The 21,276-nt window shown below is 47.3% G+C and overlaps 1 protein-coding gene and 1 pseudogene across 2 annotated transcripts in view; both read right to left on the bottom strand.

The window, feature by feature from the left end:
- The window catches only part of LOC143955478 (uncharacterized), a 112,807-nt gene extending 108,535 nt beyond the window's left edge, over positions 1 to 4,272 (bottom strand). Inside the window, exons 1-5 of the mRNA XM_077465518.1 lie at positions 4,188 to 4,272; positions 1,916 to 2,518; positions 1,702 to 1,799; positions 1,406 to 1,612; positions 1,128 to 1,325 (exon numbers count right to left, since the gene is read on the bottom strand). Coding sequence (XP_077321644.1) covers positions 1,128 to 1,325; positions 1,406 to 1,612; positions 1,702 to 1,799; positions 1,916 to 2,000 — 588 coding nt within the window. The 5' untranslated portion in view covers positions 2,001 to 2,518; positions 4,188 to 4,272. The remainder of the gene's footprint in view (positions 1 to 1,127; positions 1,326 to 1,405; positions 1,613 to 1,701; positions 1,800 to 1,915; positions 2,519 to 4,187) is intronic.
- Positions 4,273 to 9,712: 5,440 nt separating this feature from the next.
- LOC143955477 (uncharacterized) overlaps positions 9,713 to 21,276 on the bottom strand; it is a 34,305-nt pseudogene continuing 22,741 nt past the window's right edge. Inside the window, exons 9-17 of the transcript XR_013269806.1 lie at positions 18,370 to 18,498; positions 18,158 to 18,281; positions 17,944 to 18,041; positions 17,633 to 17,854; positions 17,343 to 17,552; positions 17,054 to 17,251; positions 16,785 to 16,973; positions 14,647 to 14,782; positions 9,713 to 13,952 (exon numbers count right to left, since the gene is read on the bottom strand). The product of XR_013269806.1 is annotated as an uncharacterized LOC143955477 (transcript). The remainder of the gene's footprint in view (positions 13,953 to 14,646; positions 14,783 to 16,784; positions 16,974 to 17,053; positions 17,252 to 17,342; positions 17,553 to 17,632; positions 17,855 to 17,943; positions 18,042 to 18,157; positions 18,282 to 18,369; positions 18,499 to 21,276) is intronic.

The raw sequence follows: 21,276 nt of genomic DNA, 5'->3' as shown, positions 1-21,276 counted from the left end.
CAAGCCAGGGAGACCTGAGCCCAGCGTGGCCAGAGGAGACATCCCGGGAAGACCTGCAGCTCACTCTTGCGCTTCAAGGTGGAAAACAGTGACCGCACGATGGCAACTTCTTTGCAAAGCTCTAAAGCCCTCCAGCCACTTCCCTGCTGATCTCTGCAACACCGAACGGCTCCCCAGAAGGCTCCACTCGTATTGGAACACATGTTGCTTAACCCCTCTCCACCCTGTGAGTGCATTTTTATCCCTTCCTTATCTGTTTAACCCTCTCCATCCTGTGAGTGCATTTTTATCCCTTCCTTATCAGTTTAACCCTCTTCATCCTGTGAGTGCATTTTTATCCCTTCCTTATCTGTTTAACCCTCTTCATCCTGTGAGTGCATTTTTATCCCTTGCTTATCTGTTTAACCCTCTCCACCCTGTGAGTGCATTTTTATCCCTTCCTTATCTGTTTAACCCTCTTCATCCTGTGAGTGCATTTTTATCCCTTCCTTATCTGTTTAACCCTCTTCATCCTGTGAGTGTATTTTTATCCCTTCCTTATCTGTTTAACCCTCTCCATCCTGTGAGTGTATTTTTATCTCTTCGTTATCTGTTTAACCCTCTTCATCCTGTGAGTGCATTTTTATCCCTTCCTTATCTGTTTAACCCTCTTCATCCTGTGAGTGCATTTTTATCCCTTCCTTATCTGTTTAACCCTCTCCATCCTGTGAGTGCATTTTTATCTCTTCCTTATCTGTTTAACCCTCTCCATCCTGTGAGTGCATTTTTATCCCTTCCTTATCTGTTTAACCCTCTTCATCCTGTGAGTGCATTTTTATCCCTTCCTTAAATGTTTAACGCTCTCCATCCTGTGAGCGAATTTTTATCCCTTCCTTATCTGCATTTTGATCACTCTCTACACTTGTAAGCCGGCGCCCTTGTCTGCTTGTTTGTTCTTACGTTTTCTGAAGACCTTGCCTAAGGAGCTACACACTTCTACAGGGCTCTCAAAGAGACTCTTAAAGAGACCTCCACCCAACTTTCCACCCTAACCATAAACCCCCCCCTGTATTTAAAAACAATGCCATAGCTTTTCCCTTATTCTGTTGTCTATAAATCATAGCTATCAAATATCATTCATCATCTACCTGATAACGTTTTGCGTAGCTGTGATCTTTCTGTGTGGAATCCACGGAATACAGAGGACGGGTACCACTCTCTGGTGGGTTTCTGTAGCTGGATGACGCCACAATGTTGGTCTGGAACAGGTATTTGAGAAACTCCGACTCCTCCATCACCCCATCAGCCTCCTCATACTCTTCTTTTACAACAATATTATTTTCACCCTGAATATACAATAAAACATTCACTGTAACAAACATGCTTGTGAATAAATTATAACTACCAATAATTGTTAATATTCTACCTGATAATGTTTTGCGTAGTTGTGATCTTCCTGTGTAGAATCCCGGGAATACAGAGGACTGTGACATCCCTCTGGGGAGGCCCTGTCATTAGGTGGCTCCATGAGATCCTTGTGTTCTTCAGAAAGCTTCTCCATCACTCCATACTCCTCATCCTCCTCTTTATACTCTTCTTTAACCTCAACTTTAGAATCTCTCAGGTTTACACTCTGAATATATAATAGAAATTACATCAATTGTAACAATGCAGATAATGTACAAATACTAATGATACTATCAGTGATTGTTCCTCATCTACCTGATGATGGTGGGGGATGGTGTGACCTTCCTGTGTGGAATCCCGGGAATACAGAGGACGGGGACATCTCTCTGGTGGGTTCCCATTACTGGATCCATCTGTAGGAAACACACACACTGACTGAATACATTGTTTCTATGTGTTTATCAGATGATGGGGGATCTAGGTGGAGCCTCCGTACTGCTCTCTCCTTTACAATAAAGTCTCCTCTTACCCGGTGATGTGAGGGGCGGCTGATTGTCCATCATGACGTCCTTGTAGAGATCCTTGTGTCCTTCTAAATACTCCCACTCCTCCATGGAGAAATAGACAGTGACATCCTGACACCTTATAGGAACCTGACACACACAATGATACAGTCACCATCCAGACACATCCCTTGTCTGTTACTGGATAATGTCCCAGAATTCCCAGCACCACTCACCTCTCCTGTCAAGAGGTTATTCCTATTTTTGATGACTTCTACAACTTTTTTTTTGTTATAGTTTAAAAATGTAATATTGTGACGCTATTATTAGAGTCATTTGTGTTCCTTTTTGGTAGTGGAAGTTGTTTGTATCTTCTACTCGCCCTGTGTCATCACTTTTGGCCACTGTACTCCTGATATGTGTAAAGCTTTGACTGGCCTTTACTTCTTGGTTGCCTGGATAGCTAGGGGGCTAGCTGTGATCAGCACTCCTGGACCTGTTACCAGAGGTCACTGTCTTTTTGCTTTACTTGCATTCATTCAAATGAAGACCAAATGCTGGATAAAGTCTTCTTCAGAAACCAACTCCTCCCAGGTTGTTGTACTCCTGGTCTTCTCCCCTCCAGCGCTCTGTGAATTAAACAAAATGAAATAACTTGACTAACAAATTTAAACAAAACAAATATTTTCGTCATGCACATGTCTAGTCCTGTAGCGATGAGGAGATCATCAGGAGGAACCATGGAGCTCTGTGGAGATCATCAGGAGGAACCATGGAGCTCTGTGGAGGACCAGGAGATACTGTAGGCACACTCTAGTGATCAGAGCTCCGTTCAGAAAGGTAAAAATGTACCTTTAATGGGAAAACTTCTACTTGGGTTTGAAGTTTGGTAAAACTTTTCTGATTTCCAGTATTAGTATTTTTAGTCCGACATGTGAAATCATCTGAAATCTGAGGAAATACTGAGCCTGGGTTCTGACTATTGCGATGCCGGAACCAGCGCAATTCCAGTGCCGGCTCCTGCATCAGAACTCCCTCGCAGACGGTTCACACTGCCCTCTGCGAATTGCTGCGGGTGTCAGATCAGTGGTGCGCCAAGGGCAGGAGAGTTGCGGGGACTGGTAAAGGCCTAGGCTGGGTTATAGCCACAAGTGCAAGTGACCTCCTGTCACGAGAGGTCCACATCGCTTGCCATTAAGATTCATCATCACAACACTTGTGGACATTATTCTTCGTTTTTTTCAGTGCAACTCTATAAATGTCAGGAGGATCCTGCCAGCAGAGATCAGCCCGGACCTTCCGCCTCGCGTCCGCGGGTGCACGTGTGCACGCGGGTGCGTGCGCGCGTGTGTGCGCCTGTTGGCGCCAGGCGGGCTATTTAACTCAGTTTGTCACATCCAGTTCTTGCTGTCTGATCTACAGCGTGCGAGTACCCTGATTCTGAGAACCTGCCTTTTGTGACCTGTTGACCCGACTTGTTTACCTACTACTCCTGCTAACCGCCTGCACCTGATCCCGGCCTGTCTGACTTCCCCTCTGCTGGATCCTTCGGTACTTCTGCTGCCTGCCTATCTACCGACCCGGGTTATTGTCCGACTATCCACCCGCTTGATCCGTGGTAACTTCGCTGACTGCCTGTCCTCCGACCCGGCTTGTCTGACTGCTCCGCTTCCAGCCTCCTGTTCCGGTGCCGTCTGCTGCTCTGCTTCCAGTAGTGGTTCCAGCTTCTACCTGAAGTCCTGCTTCTGCCAGAGTTCCTGCATTGGTGTTCCAGGTCCAGCCACCCCGCCTGCTGCTCTGCTTCAGCTTCCTGCACCTGCCTGCTGATCCTGCTCCTTCCCGGTTCCAGCCATCCCTTGATCCAGCTGTTGATCCTGCCAGGCACTCGTGCCACTCCTGACTCTTGTGTTACCTGTATACTCTACCAGGGCCCTCGAGTCGGAGCCGCAAGAGAGGTCTCTTCCTGCAGGTTGGGCTCTACCACCAGGTACGTGACAATAAGTTATATAGTCAATGCAAAGTTAATGACACCCTCAGATCGGTTCACAGATCGCAGTGCGGACTGTGACTTCGGACGGGAATCCGATCGAATGGGTAGGAACAATAATGTGATCCGATTCCAGTGTGGGGAGAAAAAAAGGTTCCTGCATCTTTTTCGTGCGAATGCAATGCGAGCTCAGCCATACAACTGTATATCAGACTGGAAAGAGGGGCATTTACCAGGCAAAGATGGACAGAGGGATTTGGTTCCTAACAATAGACAGTGATGAGAGATATGATAAAATAATATCTTATTACCTCCTCTGCTGCCAGTTCCAGGAATGTCTTCTCTCTAAATCTTGCTATCTCGCCTCTCGGCCAGCTCTTCCCATTTATACATGACTTCACTTCCTGTCTCTACCTGACATCACTTCCTCTCTTCCATAGAGACTTCCTGCCTGGGTAGAAGTGAGATCCCCACCTTGTGGAGCTCAGAGGAACTGCAGCCCCGAGAAACGTCTCGTAGTGGGAACACGGCCTTGAGCTGTGTCTGTACAGCTACTCCTCGTTTAACGACTTACCTGTTTAATGACTAATCGGACTTACGACCAGCTCTCCCCATCCTAACAACGCTCTATAATTATTGTATTGTACAGTACAGAATTTTCATTTTTTGTTCTGTACTTATGCAAATTAAAGTAACATTATTGAGTTGGAGTTTGGTGTTTAGACCTTTTTTTTCATACTACAGTACAGTAGTTAAGAATGCTTAAAATATTGATTACTTGGGATTTTTTGTTTAACAACAAATTTGTTTAACGACCTGGTCGTTGGAACTGAGCCTGGTCACTAAGTGAGGAGTACCTGTACTATATATAATTATAGGTCACATCATATCCATTCCTTGCAAAGGGGGTATAAATATATTAATGATCGGGATGAGTGGAGAGATTTTGGTTCAGTCGAATTTGCAGTAAAGTGACCAATTTTGCCGAATTATTGTTGTAATTAGCCCTTAATTTACCACATAAGCAAAAGTTGCTTGAAAATACCTCTCTACCATGATAAAAACCTTCCCATGTTGCTTTGCAAGACCTGTGACACCCCTGAATCCACTCCTAGTAACCAATCAGTGATTACCCATCCCCCTCTGTTTATATGCTTTACCCCTCTATCACCCTGATGTTTAGGCAGGGTTTCTATTAAATTTATTTGCAAAGTGATAGTTGCCTTGGCCAATAGTTAGGAGGTCAGTTGATTTCGCCCTAACTCTGGAATTGCTCCACGTCTCTTTTGTCGCTAGGTGGTCTGGTATCTGTTGACATCAGATAAGACAAGGGCATTGCAAGGAAGGATTAAGAATGAATGGGGTGTCTCAGCCAATAGACAGGGATTTCCTAGGTCCCTTGGCCTGCTGGGAGAACCTATTTATTTAGGTGGAGTCAGGTGACCACGGTTCTGTGCCTCTTGGACGGCTGTCTGGGGGGGATGTGTGTTGTGCTGCCCCGGGCTGCTAGACCGGAAGCCTGGGGCCTCTCACAAAGCTGGTAGAACCTATTTATTTGGGTGGAATCAGGTGACTGGGGTTCCGTGCTACCTGGACAGCTGTCTGGGTGGACGTGTGTTGTGCTGCCCCGGGCTGCTAGGCTGTCTGATGGCCAATCCAGAAGCAGGAGAGCAGCGTAGGGTTGACACTGCGGGCTTGCAGTCCAACCAGAAATAACGGTTCTGCTGGCCGGAGACCCTGTCGTGGTAGGAGGTAGAGGGGAAGCTGTCACCACTAAGGGACCAACCCCCTTGTTACCGGGGACCACTGAGTAGCTGAAGCAAGTACCAGCGCAGTCTTCTCACCAGCCGGGGACGGTGAAGAATTAGGAAACTTCAGCAAGTGCCAAGCCAGTGGAGGTGACGCTTGCAGAGCATTATTGTGTGCCAAGCCAGGGACCAAGCAGACCAGTAGGGTGACACTTGAGGAGTTTCAGTGAGTGCCAAGCTAGGGACCTAGCAGGAAAGTGGTGGTGACGCTTGAGGAAGATACTGCGTGAGAAGATTGGAAGAGCTCAGGGGATCCAGTGGCAGTGGGTCAGTAAGTCTAAGTGAAAGACTGGGAGCTCAGTTGAGTGAAGATCTACAATAGGAGATTGTAGAGGAAGTAAAGGAGTTCCTTGTAACCTATGTTACAAACTGTTACAAGATTGTTGCCATAGGAGACAGCGGTCCTACTCACGCATATGTGGTGTTTAGCTGGATGCCTTTCCCTGCGTGGCTGTCTACCTATAAAGTCTCGGAGTCTGCCAATTAACGTTCCATCTACTTAAGGGTGTCCTGGCCCTAACCCTCTCTCCCCCAGTTCTGTTCAAGAGACAATAAATCTCTTTGCATTCAAGAAGTGTCTGGCGCCCATCAATCTACCTTGCATTGTACCCACCATGCCTTGTAACCCAATATACACAGAAGGATGTCAGCTGTCCCTAACTCACCATTAGTCCTCTGGGGGCCCAGGACCCTGCTACACCCCCTTTTGTAGGTTTTTGTCAGGATCTGGATCTGAACCTACAATCTCTGTGATGTCTGCCTATGGATCTTCTCACTGTACCACCGGGGATTCAGGACAGATCCTTGCCTGATTCCTTGGACAATCTTACTTTGTATCTTGTTTCTGGTGGACGTTAAACCATTTTGCTCCTCCCATGAACTGCTTGATTTAAGCCATGTCTTTGCACTTCCTGTTTGCAAGATTATTGTGCTCGCTCCAGCCAATATCTTGCTCCTTGCCATCACTGCTGCTGTTTATACCTTTGCTACTACTCTTTATCAACCCCTGGCTTGTTCATCGACTTTGCTTAGAATTGATCCCATCCAGATACTATTTGTTAATGACCTTTTGATTGGAGGCCAAGTGGAGAGAGGGGTTCATTTGCGGCTAAGCTCCAAGCACCATTGAAGGTGAGAACAGGAAGTGCAAGGCTTGAAGAAGCACAGTCGCCTGCTGCGAACTGCTGGCGAAGAAGTCTAGGCTGACGTGTACTGGAGAAGACATCCAGGTAGGCAGCACTGTTGCCCTAGGCAGGTGAAGCAGGTCTGGGGCAGTGGCTGGAGGCCTGAGGTAAGTAGCAGGTAACTAGTAGAGTTTAGCCAAGGTTAGGTCATACAAGGAAGCAAGTCCGTTAAGAGAGGTCTAAACCAGAGGGCAGGCAGAAACCAAGTCAGAGGTTCATAGGAACAAACACACTGGAGAGCTGAATATCAACCAGAAATTTCTAAAGGTAGCTAAATCTTGTTTTAGGGGGTAAGCCATGCATTTGTCTCTTGATTTTTTTTACATGGGGTTCCCCTTAAATCAATACCAAACCCAAAAGGTCTGGTATGGAATACGGGGAGACCTACTTCAGTTTTTTTAAGTTTTTCAGGGTGGATCCCCCTTAAACTTATTCCAGACCCAAAGGACATTGTATGAATTATGGGTGGCCCCCATGCTATTTTTTTTTATGCCACTTTCACACCTATGGACTGATCAGGTCTGCCTGTCCGTTTTTCAAGCAGTTGGACTACCCATTGTTTTCTATGTCAAAGGACACCCGTCGGCATCCGATCCCATCCGCTCAGATGGATGGGGATCCGTTCCACATCCATCCGATGGATCAGATCAAATGACAGCCGGATGGAAACGGACAGGACAAATCTGATGGCAGAATGGGAGATGTTGATGGTTTCATTGATGAGAATGTAGTTGGTGTTCCCAAAACACAGCTTGACTCCTCACAAGACTGGGCTGGGGCTGTTTGTATTCATGCTAATCCTCCTAATTTCTCTATGTTAGATGTGATGTGAAAGTGAGGCAGAAAGATGACCTAGGGGTTGGAGATGTAGTTGGTGTTCCAGAAACACAGCTTGACTCCTCACAAGACTGGGCTGGGGCTGTTTATACTCATGCTAATCCTCCTAATTTCTCTATGTTAGATGTTATGTGAAAGTGAGGCAGAAAGATGACCTAGGGGTTGGAGATGTAGTTGGTGTTCCAGAAACACAGCTTGACTCCTCACAAGACTGGGCTGGGGCTGTTTGTATTCATGCTAATCCTCCTAATTTCTCTATGTTAGATGTGATGTGAAAGTGAGGCAGAAAGATGACCTAGGGGTTGGAGATGTAGTTGGTGTTCCAGAAACACAGCTTGACTCCTCACAAGACTGGGCTGGGGCTGTTTGTATTCATGCTAATCCTCCTAATTTCTCTATGTTAGATGTGATGTGAAAGTGAGGCAGAAAGATGACCTAGGGGTTGGAGATGTAGTTGGTGTTCCAGAAACACAGCTTGACTCCTCACAAGACTGGGCTGTTTGTATTCATGCCGATCCTTTTGTTTAGAGGGACACTGTCCATAGAAAAGATGGAGGGGGGTTTCTCTATGTTAGATGTGATGTGAAAGTGAGGAAGAAAGATGATCTTGTGGTTGGAGATGTGGTTGGTGTTCCAGAAACACGGCTTGACTCCTCACAAGACTGGGCTGTTTGTATTCATGTCAATCCTTTTATTTAGAGGTACACAGTCCATAGAAAAGACGGGGGGTTCCTCTATGTTAGATGTGATGTGAAAGTGAGGAAGAAAGATGATCTTGTGGTTGGAGATGTGGTTGGTGTTCCAGAAACACGGCTTGACTCCTCACAAGACTGGGCTGTTTGTATTCATGTCAATCCTTTTATTTAGAGGTACACTGTCCATAGAAAAGACGGGGGGTTCCTCTATGTTAGATGTGATGTGAAAGTGAGGAAGAAAGATGATCTTGTGGTTGGTGTTCCAGAAACATGGCTTGACACCTCACAAGACTGGGCTGTTTGTATTCATGTTGATCCTGTCAGGGCTGGGCTCAGCCCTTCCTTCTCAAAGCTGGCTGCTTAACTGTTGGCTAATTGCCAGCTCATTCCTCTCCACAGTGACTCACCTGTTGTTGATATCCTGCTCGTCAGTCCTACCTACTTAAGCCTTCCAGCCCAGATGATCTTTGCCTTTGCCTTGGTCACATCTCTAGAGACGTTCTCCTGTGTTCCTGTTAAAGACTTGCTTGGCTGACATTCCTTCTGGCTCCAGATCCTGCTTGCTGTTCTACTACGCTCCTCTCTGGCTCCCTGACGTTTTGGCTTGTCTGACTATCCGTTCCAGTTCCTGAACTCTGGCTATGTTTTGACTATGTTTACCTTTTTATTATTATTATTAAACAAGTATGATTTAACTGTACTTCTGTCTCAGTCTGATTCATGGTTCCTAACAGAGCCTCTTGTTTAGAGTGACATGAGACATAGCAAAGATGGAGGGGGATTTATTTATGTTAGAAGTGATGTGAAAGTGAGGAAGAAAGATGTTCTTGTGGTTGGAGATGTGGTTGGTGTTCCAGAAACATGGCTTGACACCTCACAAGACCGGGCTGTTTGTATTTATGTCAATCCTCTTGTTTAGAGGGAGATAGAACATAGAAAAGATGGAGGGGGGTTTTTCTGTGTTAGATGTGATGTTAAAGTGAGGAAGAAAGATGATCTTGTGGTTGGAGGTGGTGATGGTGCAGAGAAGTTATTATGGAAGGAATGATAGACGGGTCTATGAACTGATAAGACTTATCGTTGGGGTCTACTACAGATGTCCTGAGATTTATGAGAAGGGGGAGAGTCGGCTGTTCCAACAAGTACAAGCCGGTAAAACCAAACTACTAAAACACCAGATTAAGACTAAAACTAAAATCTACAGGATGGACCTTACTTGTAGTGTTAGAAAAAGGAATAAAGGAAAAGAAAAGAACATTTCAGCATACAAATCTGAAAGAAGACTTAATCAATCAACTTACAAAGAATATCATGTGTTTAAGAAAGGAAATATTTAATATTCATTTGTTTCATATTAACAAATGTGTCAATATAGTCAAATTTTTATTGCATGAATTAAACATTTTACATCAGCTAATGCCACATTTTGCAGGAGGCTCTCTCCAAGCAAATGAAGATTCTTCCATAGACTGGTAACTACTGCACAGAAATGGCCAGTCCTGTTATGTAGTCTGATCTCCCCTTCTCTTCATCCACAAGCAATATCTAGATCCTCCCTCACCATGATGTCTTCCATTGAAGCTTCAGCTGAAGATCAGAGGAGATCAGACTACACTTCTAGAGGGACTCAACCAGCAGTGACACCCCCTCCTTCTCTCTCCTAGAAGGACCCAACCAGCGGTGACACCCCCTCCTTCTCTCTCCTAGAGGGACCCAACCAGCAGTGACACCCCCTCCTCCTCTCTCCTAGAAGGACCCAACCAGCGGTGACACCCCCTCCTTCTCTCTCCTAGAAGGACCCAACCAACAGTGACACCCCCTCCTCCTCTCTCCTAGAAGGACCCAACCAGCGGTGACACCCCCTCCTTCTCTCTCCTAGAGGGACCCAACCAGCAGTGACACCCCCTCCTCCTCTCTCCTAGAGGGACCCAACCAGCGGTGACACCCCCTCCTTCTCTCTCCTAGAGGGACCCAACCAGCAGTGACACCCCCTCCTTCTCTCTCCTAGAGGGACCCAACCAGCGGTGACACCCCCTCCTTCTCTCTCCTAGAGGGACCCAACCAGCAGTGACACCCCCTCCTTCTCTCTCCTAGAAGGACCCAACCAGCGGTGACACCCCCTCCTTCTCTCTCCTAGAGGGACCCAACCAGCAGTGACACCCCCTCCTCCTTTCTCCTAGAAGGACCCAACCGGCAGTGACACCCCCTCCTTCTCTCTCCTAGAGGGATCCGACCGGCAGTGACACCCCCTCCTTCTCTCTCCTAGAGGGACCCAACCAGCGGTGACACCTCCTCCTTCTCTCTCCTAGAGGGACCCAACCAGCAGTGACACCCCCTCCTTCTCTCTCCTAGAGGGACCCAACCAGTGGTGACACCTCCTCCTTCTCTCTCCTAGAGGGACCCGACGAGCAGTGACACCCCCTCCTCTCTCCTAGAGGGACCCAATCGGCAGTGACACCCCCTCCTTCTCTTTCCTAGAGGGACCCAACCGGCAGTGACATCCCCTCCTTCTCTCTCCTAGAGGGACCCAACCAGCAGTGACACCCCCTCCTTCCCCCTCCTAGAGGGACCCAACCAGCAGTGACACCCCCTCCTTGTCTCTCCTAGAGGGACCCAACCGACAGTGACACCCCCTCCTTCTCTCTCCTAGAGGGACCCGACCAGCAGTGACGCCCCCTCCTTCTCTCTCCTAGAGGGACCCAACCGGCAGTGACACCCCCTCCTCCTTCTCTCCTAGAGGGACCCAACCAGCAGTGACACCCCCTCCTTCTCTCTCCTAGAGGGACCCAACCGGCAGTGACACCCCCTCCTTCTCTCTCCTAGAGGGACTCAACCAGCAGTGACACCCCCTCCTTCTCTCTCCTAGAGGGACCCAACCAGCAGTGACGCCCCCTCCTTCTCTCTCCTAGAGGGGCCCAACCAGCAGTGACACCCCCTCCTTCTCTCTCCTAGAGGGACCCAACCAGCAGTGACACCCCCTCCTTCTCTCTCCTAGAGGGACCCAACCAGCAGTGACACCCCCTCCTTCTTTCTCCTAGAGGGACCCGACCAGCGGTGACACCCCCTCCTTCTCTCTCCTAGAGGGACCCAACCAGCGGTGACACCTCCTCCTTCTCTCTCCTAGAGGGACCCAACCAGCAGTGACACCCCCTCCTTCTCTCTCCTAGAGGGACCCAACCAGTGGTGACACCTCCTCCTTCTCTCTCCTAGAGGGACCCGACGAGCAGTGACACCCCCTCCTCTCTCCTAGAGGGACCCAATCGGCAGTGACACCCCCTCCTTCTCTTTCCTAGAGGGACCCAACCGGCAGTGACATCCCCTCCTTCTCTCTCCTAGAGGGACCCAACCAGCAGTGACACCCCCTCCTTCCCCCTCCTAGAGGGACCCAACCAGCAGTGACACCCCCTCCTTGTCTCTCCTAGAGGGACCCAACCGACAGTGACACCCCCTCCTTCTCTCTCCTAGAGGGACCCGACCAGCAGTGACGCCCCCTCCTTCTCTCTCCTAGAGGGACCCAACCGGCAGTGACACCCCCTCCTCCTTCTCTCCTAGAGGGACCCAACCAGCAGTGACACCCCCTCCTTCTCTCTCCTAGAGGGACCCAACCGGCAGTGACACCCCCTCCTTCTCTCTCCTAGAGGGACTCAACCAGCAGTGACACCCCCTCCTTCTCTCTCCTAGAGGGACCCAACCAGCAGTGACGCCCCCTCCTTCTCTCTCCTAGAGGGGCCCAACCAGCAGTGACACCCCCTCCTTCTCTCTCCTAGAGGGACCCAACCAGCAGTGACACCCCCTCCTTCTCTCTCCTAGAGGGACCCAACCAGCAGTGACACCCCCTCCTTCTTTCTCCTAGAGGGACCCGACCAGCGGTGACACCCCCTCCTTCTCTCTCCTAGCAAAGTAAAACGTAAAACAGACAGAACTTTGAAGTCTTTAGTGATCTCTGATTTCCTTATAAAGTGTTTCTTCCATGATAAAGATCAGAGGAGCGCTCAGCCACGTGTTTTCTGAGGTGTAGATCAAGGCGAGCTTCTTCCCAGTGTGAGATCTCTGATGGACGGCAAAATATGATCCCTATATATATATATATATATATATATATATATATATATATATATATATATATATATATCCCACACTCAGGACACTAATACACCTTGAGGGTTGTGTGGGTTCTTTGGTGTTTGGTAAGATAAAACTTCTGCGAGAAGCATTTCCCGCACTCAGGGCAGGAATACGGCTTCTCCCCCCGTGTGAGATCTTTGATGTCTGACAAGTTCTGATTTCGGTAACAAACTTTTTCCGCTCTCAGAACAGGGAATCGGTTATTTCTGCATTCGCCATTTAATATGATGTCTAGTAACGTCAGCCCACCGCGAAAAAACTTTTTACACACTCAGGACAGCAATATGGCTTCTCGCCAGTGTGACACTTCTCATGTATGGTAAGAGTGGACTTATGTGAAAAAAACATTTCCCACATTTAGAACAGGAATATGGCTTCTCCCTCCTGTGAGATTGTTGATGTCTATTAAGTTGATATTTCTGGCTATAACATTTGCCCGCACTAAGATCAGGAATACGGCTTCTCGCCCATGTGCACTCTCTGATGATAATTAAGCGAGCACTTCGTCGAAAAACATCTCCCGCACTCAGCGCAGGTATATCGTTTCTCACCTGTGTGAGATCTCTGATGTGCAGCAAGTGTTGATTTAGTTATATAACATTTTCCACACTCGGGACAGGGATACGGCCTCTCCCCTGTGTGATATCTTTGATGTACAACAAGTCCAAATCTGCTTGAAAAGCATTTCCCGCACTCAGCACAGGTATATGGTTTCTCCCCTGTGTGAGATCTTTGATGTCCAGCAAGTGTTGATTTCATCATAAAACATTTTCCACACTCAGGACAGGAATACGGCCTCTCCCCTGTGTGATGTCTTTGATGTACAACAAGTTCGAATTTGCTTGAAAAGCATTTCCCGCACTCAGGACAGGAATACGGCTTTGCGCCTGTATGAGATCTTTGATGTACAACAAGTTGTGATTTCTGTGCAAAACGTTTCCCGCACATGGGGCATGAATATGGCTTCTCACCAGTGTGGGATCTGTAATGTACCTTTAGTTTTGATATTTGAACAAACTGTTTCCCGCACTCATGGCAGCAATGCGACTTCTTAACTTTGTGAGTTCTCTGATGTCTAACCAATTGTGCATTGCTTAAAAAACATTTCTCGCACTCAGAACAGGAAAGAAGTTCCCCCTGCTTGTGAGATCCCTGATGTATAATAACACCTAAACCAGAGCTAAAACTTTCCCCGCACTCAGGACAGGGAAACGTCTCCTCCCCCCGAATCCCGGCACCGTCCCTCACAGTACGAGGTTGCTCAGAGTCGGAGGGATTCCATGGTCTATCCACACTGTGAAGTCCACCATCCATAGTGGAGATCATTGTCTTTTCTCCGACATAATCTCCTGTGACTTCCCCATCTTCCAGTTGACAACCTGGAGATAAAGTGAGACGATCCTTTGAGGGTTTCTCCATGGCGTGTCCTGGAAAAATAGAAAAACATCATCAATAGATATGAGAGGGTTAGTTCACTTCCATCAAGATCCCATCTGGATCAGGTAGATATGAGTGAGGAGATGTTCTCTGTGGAGGTCCCAACCAGCCGGGACTTTTCCCCCCTCTTCAGTCAAAGGTTCTTTGGTCCTCCTCCCAGATCACTTCTACATTTACACAGCCTTGTCAGAAGAGCAGGAACCAATGGGGGCTGGGAGGTCCATGCGCTTTATTCAACCACAAGCCTAGGCACTGGGTCATGTGATCTCTGATACACAAGAAAGGTCAAAGTTCAGACTTGCAGAACCTTTACCGTAGAACAAGTGACCACAGGCCTAGGCTTCTGGTGATATGCAGCACTGGAGGGAGCTTACCTCAAAGAAAGATAAGTGTTTCAGTCCTTATGTTGCTCCTTACTTATCATCCCAACAAGACTGGTAATAGATTTTTATGGTAACATTTAGCTATAAGTCTGCTGGAAGAAGAGGAACCAACCTAAGAAAGGCTCAATCTGTGTTATCATATCTGTGCTACTGTAACTAGGAGTGACCCACAACCTAATACTGCCATCTCTGAGGATGTCCCAACCAGCTGGGACTCCCCTTCTCTTCAGTCAATGGGCCTTTGGACCAATTGGTGTCCAGTAACGGAGCAGAGATAAGAGAAGAATATATTATGGGTCACCTGTGCTGATCTCTGTAGGAGTGTCCTCCTCTATGAATGTCCTCGTCATTCCAGCCTCCTCCGTATATTGCTGATCATCCCTCACATACGTCTCTTCTACTTCACCCTCAGTTCTCATGTTCATCGGATCTTCACCCTAAACCAACAGAATGGCAGCAAAAGAAAAGGTTTCCATACTGTATTCAAAAACAGTCCGTTTATACGGCCACCTACTAGAGGTTTAGACGTCCAAAAGCAGTCGATTTGAGGGGTGGTCAACAGCCAATGGTAGGGCCCTAAGGGGATGGGAACTCAGAATTATCCCCCTACGAGACAAAGCCCCCTACAAGACGGGAAGCTTCCAATGACCAATGGAAGGCCACAGAGAATCAACCTGGACAGAAAGATCACTGCCAAGGGTGATGACTCCACCCGAAGGAACACTGAGCCTCAACCAGCAAGAGGCTGTGAAACCAAAAACCCATCAAAACTGATGGAACTATAGAACTACCCGAGAGGGCGAGACCAACAACACAATATGGGTAACAGATAAAAAAAATGAAGGGACAAGTCCCCAGGAGAGATGGTGCCTAGCCATAGTATAGCACATTATTCTAAGACTATCTTGACCCCTCCTGGTCCAGTGAAACCTCCACAACTAGGATGATCCCGAAGGAACACTGAGCCTCAACCAGCAAGAGGCTGTGAAACCAAAAACCCATCAAAACTGATGGAACTATAGAACTACCCGAGAGGGCGAGACCAACAACACAATATGGGTAACAGATAAAAAAAATGAAGGGACAAGTCCCCAGGAGAGATGGTGCCTAGCCATAGTATAGCACATTATTCTAAGACTATCTTGACCCCTCCTGGTCCAGTGAAACCTCCACAACTAGGATGAGTAAGGCTGTCACGTCACGTGGGTGGGCGTGCTAACGTGTTTAAGGACAAATAGGGCCACCCCTTTGTCAAGCCAAAAATTACTAAAGAAAAAAAAAAGGGACTCTTTGGTTTAATGAAGGGGCTGTCCTACTTGCTCTGCCCACCCACATGACATGTGACGCCACAGTCTAGCTCATCCAATCCCAGCCAAGGACAACCGAGCCCGCTGTGGCCAGAGGAGATGTCCCAGAAGACCTGCATCTCACTGCTGCCTGCTTGAGCTCCAAGGTGGACAACAGCGACCACATGCTGGCAGCTTCCTTCGGAAAGCTCTAAAGCCCTCCAGCCGCATCCCTGCTGATCTGTGTAACACCTCATAGCTTCCCAGAAGGTTCCACCCATATCGGAACAGGTTGCTTAACTCTCTCCATCCCGTCAGTGCATTTTTATCCCTTCCTGATCTGCTTAACTGTCTCCATCCTGTGAGTGCATTTTTATCCCTTCTTGATCTGTTTAACTGTCTCCATCCTGTGAGTGCATTTTTATCCCTCCCTGATCTGCTTAACCCTCTCCATCCTGTAAGTGCATTTTTATCCCTCCCTGATCTGCTTAACCGTCTCCATCCTGTGAGTGCATTTTTATCCCTTCCTGATCTGCTTAACTGTCTCCATCCTGTGAGTGCATTTTTATCCCTTCTTGATCTGCTTAACTGTCTCCATCCTGTGAGTGCATTTTTATCCCTCCCTGATCTGCTTAACCGTCTCCATCCTGTGAATGCATTTTTATCCCTCCCTGATCTGCTTAACCCTCTCCATCCTGTAAGTGCATTTTTAACCCTCCCTGATCTGCTTAACCGTCTCCATCCTGTGAGTGCATTTTTATCCCTCCCTGATCTGCTTAACCCTCTCCATCCTGTAAGTGCATTTTTAACCCTCCCTGATCTGCTTAACCGTCTCCATCCTGTGAGCGGATTTTTGTTTTAAAACAGTGAGTGCATTTTTATCTCTTCCTTATCTGCATTCCGATCGCCCTCTACACTTGGGAGCTGGCGCCCTTGTCTGTTTGTTTGTTCTTACATGTGCCATAGGTTTTCTGGAGACCTTGCCTAAGGAGCTACACACATCTACAGGGCTCTCAAAGAGACTCTTAAAGAGACCTCCACCCAACTTTCCACCCTAACCATAAACTCCCCTGTATTTCAGCATAGCGTCATAGCTTTTCTCTTATTTTGCTCGTCTATAAATCGCAGCTACCATATATCATTTATCATCTACCTGATAAAGTTTTGCGTAGTTGTGATCTTCCTGTGTGGAATCCCAGGAATTCAGAGGACTGGGACATCTCTCTGGTGGGTTTCTGTAGATGGGTGACTCCACTGTGTTGGTCTGGAACACGGATGTGAGAAACTCCGACTCCTCCATCACCTCCTCAGCCTCCTCTTCAACAACAATATTATTTTCACCCTGAATATATAATAAAACATTCACTGTAACAAACATGCTTGTGTATAAATTATAAATACCAATAATTGTTCCTCATCTACCTGATCATGTTTTGCATAGGTGTGATCTTCCAGTGTGGAATCCTGGCAATACAGAGGACGGGGACTTCTCTCTGGTGGGTTCCTGGTATTAGGCGGCTCCATCATATCCTTGTATCCTTCTGAATGATTCTCCATCACTCCATACTGCTCATGTGTCTCTTCTTTAACCTCAACTTCAGAATCTCTCAGGTTTCCACTCTGAATATATAATTAAAAATACACATAAATTGTAACAATGCAGATAATGTACAGATCCTAATGATACTATCAGTGATTGTTCCTCATCTACCTGATGATGGTGGGGGATGGTGTGACCTTCCTGTGTGGAATCCCGGGAATACAGAGGAGGACTGGGACATCTCTCTGGTGGGTTTCTGTTATTAGGTGGCTCCATCATATCCTTGTGTCCTGAAATCTCCTTCATTACACCATATTCATTGTCCACATGCCTGTACTCTTCTTTAATTATTACACTATTACAATCCTCAAGGTTTCCACTCTGAAAATATAATAAAACATTTATTGTAGCAAACATGATTGTGTATAAGTCATAACTATTCATAATTGTTCCTCCTCTACCTGATGATGGTGGGGGATGGTGTGATCTTCCTGTGTGAAATCCCAGGAATACAGAGGACGGGGACATCTCTCTGGTGGGTTTCTGGTATTATGCGACCCCATCATGAAAACCTTATACAGATCCACGTTTCCTTCAAAAAACTCCTTCATCGCCATATACTGCTCATCCGCCATTTTAAACTCTTCTTGATCATCAACTTCAGAATCTCTCAGGTTTCCACTCTGAATATATAATAATAATGACATCAATGGTAACAATGCAGATAATGTACAGATCCTAATGATACTATCAGTGATTGTTCCTCATCTACCTGATGATGGTGGGGGATGGTGTGATCTTCCTGTGTGGAATCCCGGGAATACAGAGGACGGGGACATCTCTCTGGTGGGTTCCCATTACTGGATCCATCTGTAGGAAACACACACACTGACTGAATACATTGTTTCTATGTGTTTATCAGATGATGGGGGATCTAGGTGGAGCCTCCGTACTGCTCTCTCCTTTACAATAAAGTCTCCTCTTACCCGGTGATGTGAGGGGCGGCTGATTGTCCATCATGACGTCCTTGTAGAGATCCTTGTGTCCTTCTAAATACTCCCACTCCTCCATGGAGAAATAGACAGTGACATCCTGACACCTTATAGGAACCTGACACACACAATGATACAGTCACCATCCAGACACATCCCTTGTCTGTTGCTGGATAATGTCCCAGAATTCCCAGAATCCTCCTCACCTCTCCTGTCAGCAGCTCCATCATCTTCTTGGTGACTTCCAGAATCTTCTCCATGTTGTGTCTCTCAGGTTTTAGGGAGTCACATGGAGGCACTGTGATGGTCATATGATCACCGGACTTCACAAGAGGAAATCTCTGTATTGGGGAACCAATAGGAAGATCATGTTAGATCCCAGAATCCTCCTCACCTCTCCGGTCAGGTCTGTGTTTTATTAATAGAGATGAGAGTGATGTCATGTGACCTCCCAGAATCCTCCTCACCTCTCCGGTCAGGTCTGTGTTTTATTAATAGAGATAAGAGTGATGTCATGTGACCTCCCAGAATCCTCCTCACCTCTCCGGTCAGTCCTGTGTTTTCATTAATAGAGATAAGAGTGATGTCATGTGACCTCCCAGAATCCTCCTCACCTCTCCGGTCAGGTCTGTGTTTTATTAATAGAGATAAGAGTGATGTCATGTGACCTCCCAGAATCCTCCTCACCTCTCCGGTCAGGTCTGTGTTTTATTAATAGAGATAAGAGTGATGTCATGTGACCTCCCAGAATCCTCCTCACCTCTCCGGTCAGGTCTGTGTTTTATTAATAGAGATAAGAGTGATGTCATGTGACCTCCCAGAATCCTCCTCACCTCTCCGGTCAGGTCTGTGTTTTATTAATAGAGATAAGAGTGATGTCATGTGACCTCCCAGAATCCTCCTCACCTCTCCGGTCAGGTCTGTGTTTTATTAATAGAGATAAGAGTGATGTCATGTGACCTCCCAGAATCCTCCTCACCTCTCCGGTCAGGTCTGTGTTTTTATTAATAGAGATAAGAGTGATGTCATGTGACCTCCCAGAATCCTCCTCACCTCTCCGGTCAGCAGGTAGATGATCTCCAGGGTGAGGTTTAGTATCTTCTCAGTCATGTCACTCAGATCTTCCTCCATCCTCATTCATGTGATCTATGTGGATTTCTCTGTAGACGGATAGTGTAGAATTATCTGGACTGTATCAGTTGTACAATATTAGGATGAGAATGTAAATTCAGTTGAAGTAAATTAGAGGAGAATATGTAAAATCAGTTCTGCCCATACTGGATAACGTCCCAGAATTCCCAGCCCCGCTTACCTCTCCTATTAGGAGGTCAGTCATCTTGTTGATGACTTCTACAACTTTTTTTTTTGTTATAGTTCATAATGTAATATTGTGAAGCCATCATTAGAGTCATTTGTGTTCTTTTTCGGTAGTGGAAGTTGTTTGTATCTTCAACTTACTCTGTATCAACACTTTCGGCCACTGTACTCCTGATATGTGCACAGCTTTGACTGGCCTTTACTTATTGGTTGTCTGGATAGCTGGGGAACTGTCAGGGCTGGGCTCAGCCCTTCCTTCTCTGAGCTGGCCACTCTGCTGTCAGCTAATTGCCAGCTCCTATAATTCCACAGTCACTCACCTATTGATGATATCCTGCTCGTCAGTCCTGCCTACTTAAGCCATCTAGTCCAGATGATCTCTGCCTTTGCCTTGGTCACATCTCTAGAGACGCTCTCCTGTGTTCCTGTTAAAGACTTGCTTGTCTGACATTGCTTCTGGCTCCAGATCCGCCTCCTGTTCTACTACGCTCCTCTCTGGCTTCCTGATGTTTTGGCTTGTCTGACTATCCATTCCGGTTCCTGAACTCTGGCTATGTTTTGACAATGTTTACTCTACCTTTTTATTATTATTAAACAAATGTGATTTAACTGTACTTTGGTCTCAGTCTGATTCATGGTTTTTGACAGGGACTAGCTGTGGTCGGCACTGTTACGACATGTTACTAGAGGTCAGTGTGTTCTGTCTTTCTGCTTTACTTGCATCCATTCATATGAAGACCAAATGCTGGATAAAGTCTTCTTCAGAAACCAACTCCTCCCGAATTGTTGCGCTCCTGGCCTTCTTCCCTCCAGCGCTCTGTGGTGTTTAAGCCTGATTACCTCAACCCCATTACTCTGTCTATGTACTGTGTCCCTGTAGTGACATAAAGATCATCAGGAGGAACCACAGAGCTCTGTGGAGGACCAGGAGATCAGCACTCCCCGGTCATTTTTGTTCCTGAAGAAGACTTCAGCAGGCATTGGAGCTCTGTGTTCCTGTACGGTGTCTCTCCATCGCAGGGGTATTAAATTAAAATTCATAGAGGTCCGATCCTTAAAAAAAATTCCAGCCGAGGTGCAAATGAATTGTGCGTTTGAATCAGATCATTAACATCACAGCCCCCTCCTCTGAAATCACAATCTGGTCTATACATCAGTTTCCTCAGTCCCGCTTTACATCACAGGTTTCCTTTGACAGTGGAGTCCTCTGCCCCCGTCAATTCACCTCCCCCCCTCCCACAGTACTGTTCTCTGCCCCCACCTTCACATCCCCCCACAGCAATGTCTTCTGCCCCCCTTTAACCCCCCCGTCTCCTTTACCTTTCCTTCACATCACAGCCCCCACAGCTCTGCACCTCGTTCACATTGCAACCCCCCCTTCAGCTCTGCCCCCCATTCACATTGTAGCCCCACTCAACTCTCTCTCCCCCCCCAGTCACATTGCAGCCCCCCTAAGCTCTGCTCCTCCCATTCACATTGCAGCCTCCCTCAGCTCTGCTCCTCCCATTCACAGTGCAACCCCCCTCAGCTATGCCCCCCACCCCCCATTCACATAACAGACCCCCCCAGCTCTGTTCTCTACAGTGCAGCTCCGCTCAGCTTTGCCCCCCCATTCACATTACAGACTCCCACTAATTCTGTCCCCCCCTTTCACATTGTAGCCCCCTCAGCTCTGCCCCTTCACTCTCCTACCTGACTCAGGTATACCAAGAAGAGAGCAGGACAGCTCCAGACAGCGGGAGATGGAGGGTGGGAGCAGGAGCTGCCGGAGCTGGTTAGTTGCTAGGACCGCCCTT

This window comes from Lithobates pipiens, unplaced genomic scaffold (assembly GCF_037356315.1).
Source record: "Lithobates pipiens isolate NorthernLeopardFrog02 unplaced genomic scaffold, aLitPip1_a1.2 Scaffold_35, whole genome shotgun sequence".
NCBI classification, from domain to species: Eukaryota; Metazoa; Chordata; class Amphibia; order Anura; family Ranidae; genus Lithobates; species Lithobates pipiens.
The sequence above is the reverse complement of the archived record's forward strand: the minus strand, read 5'-3'. Positions and strand labels throughout refer to the sequence as shown.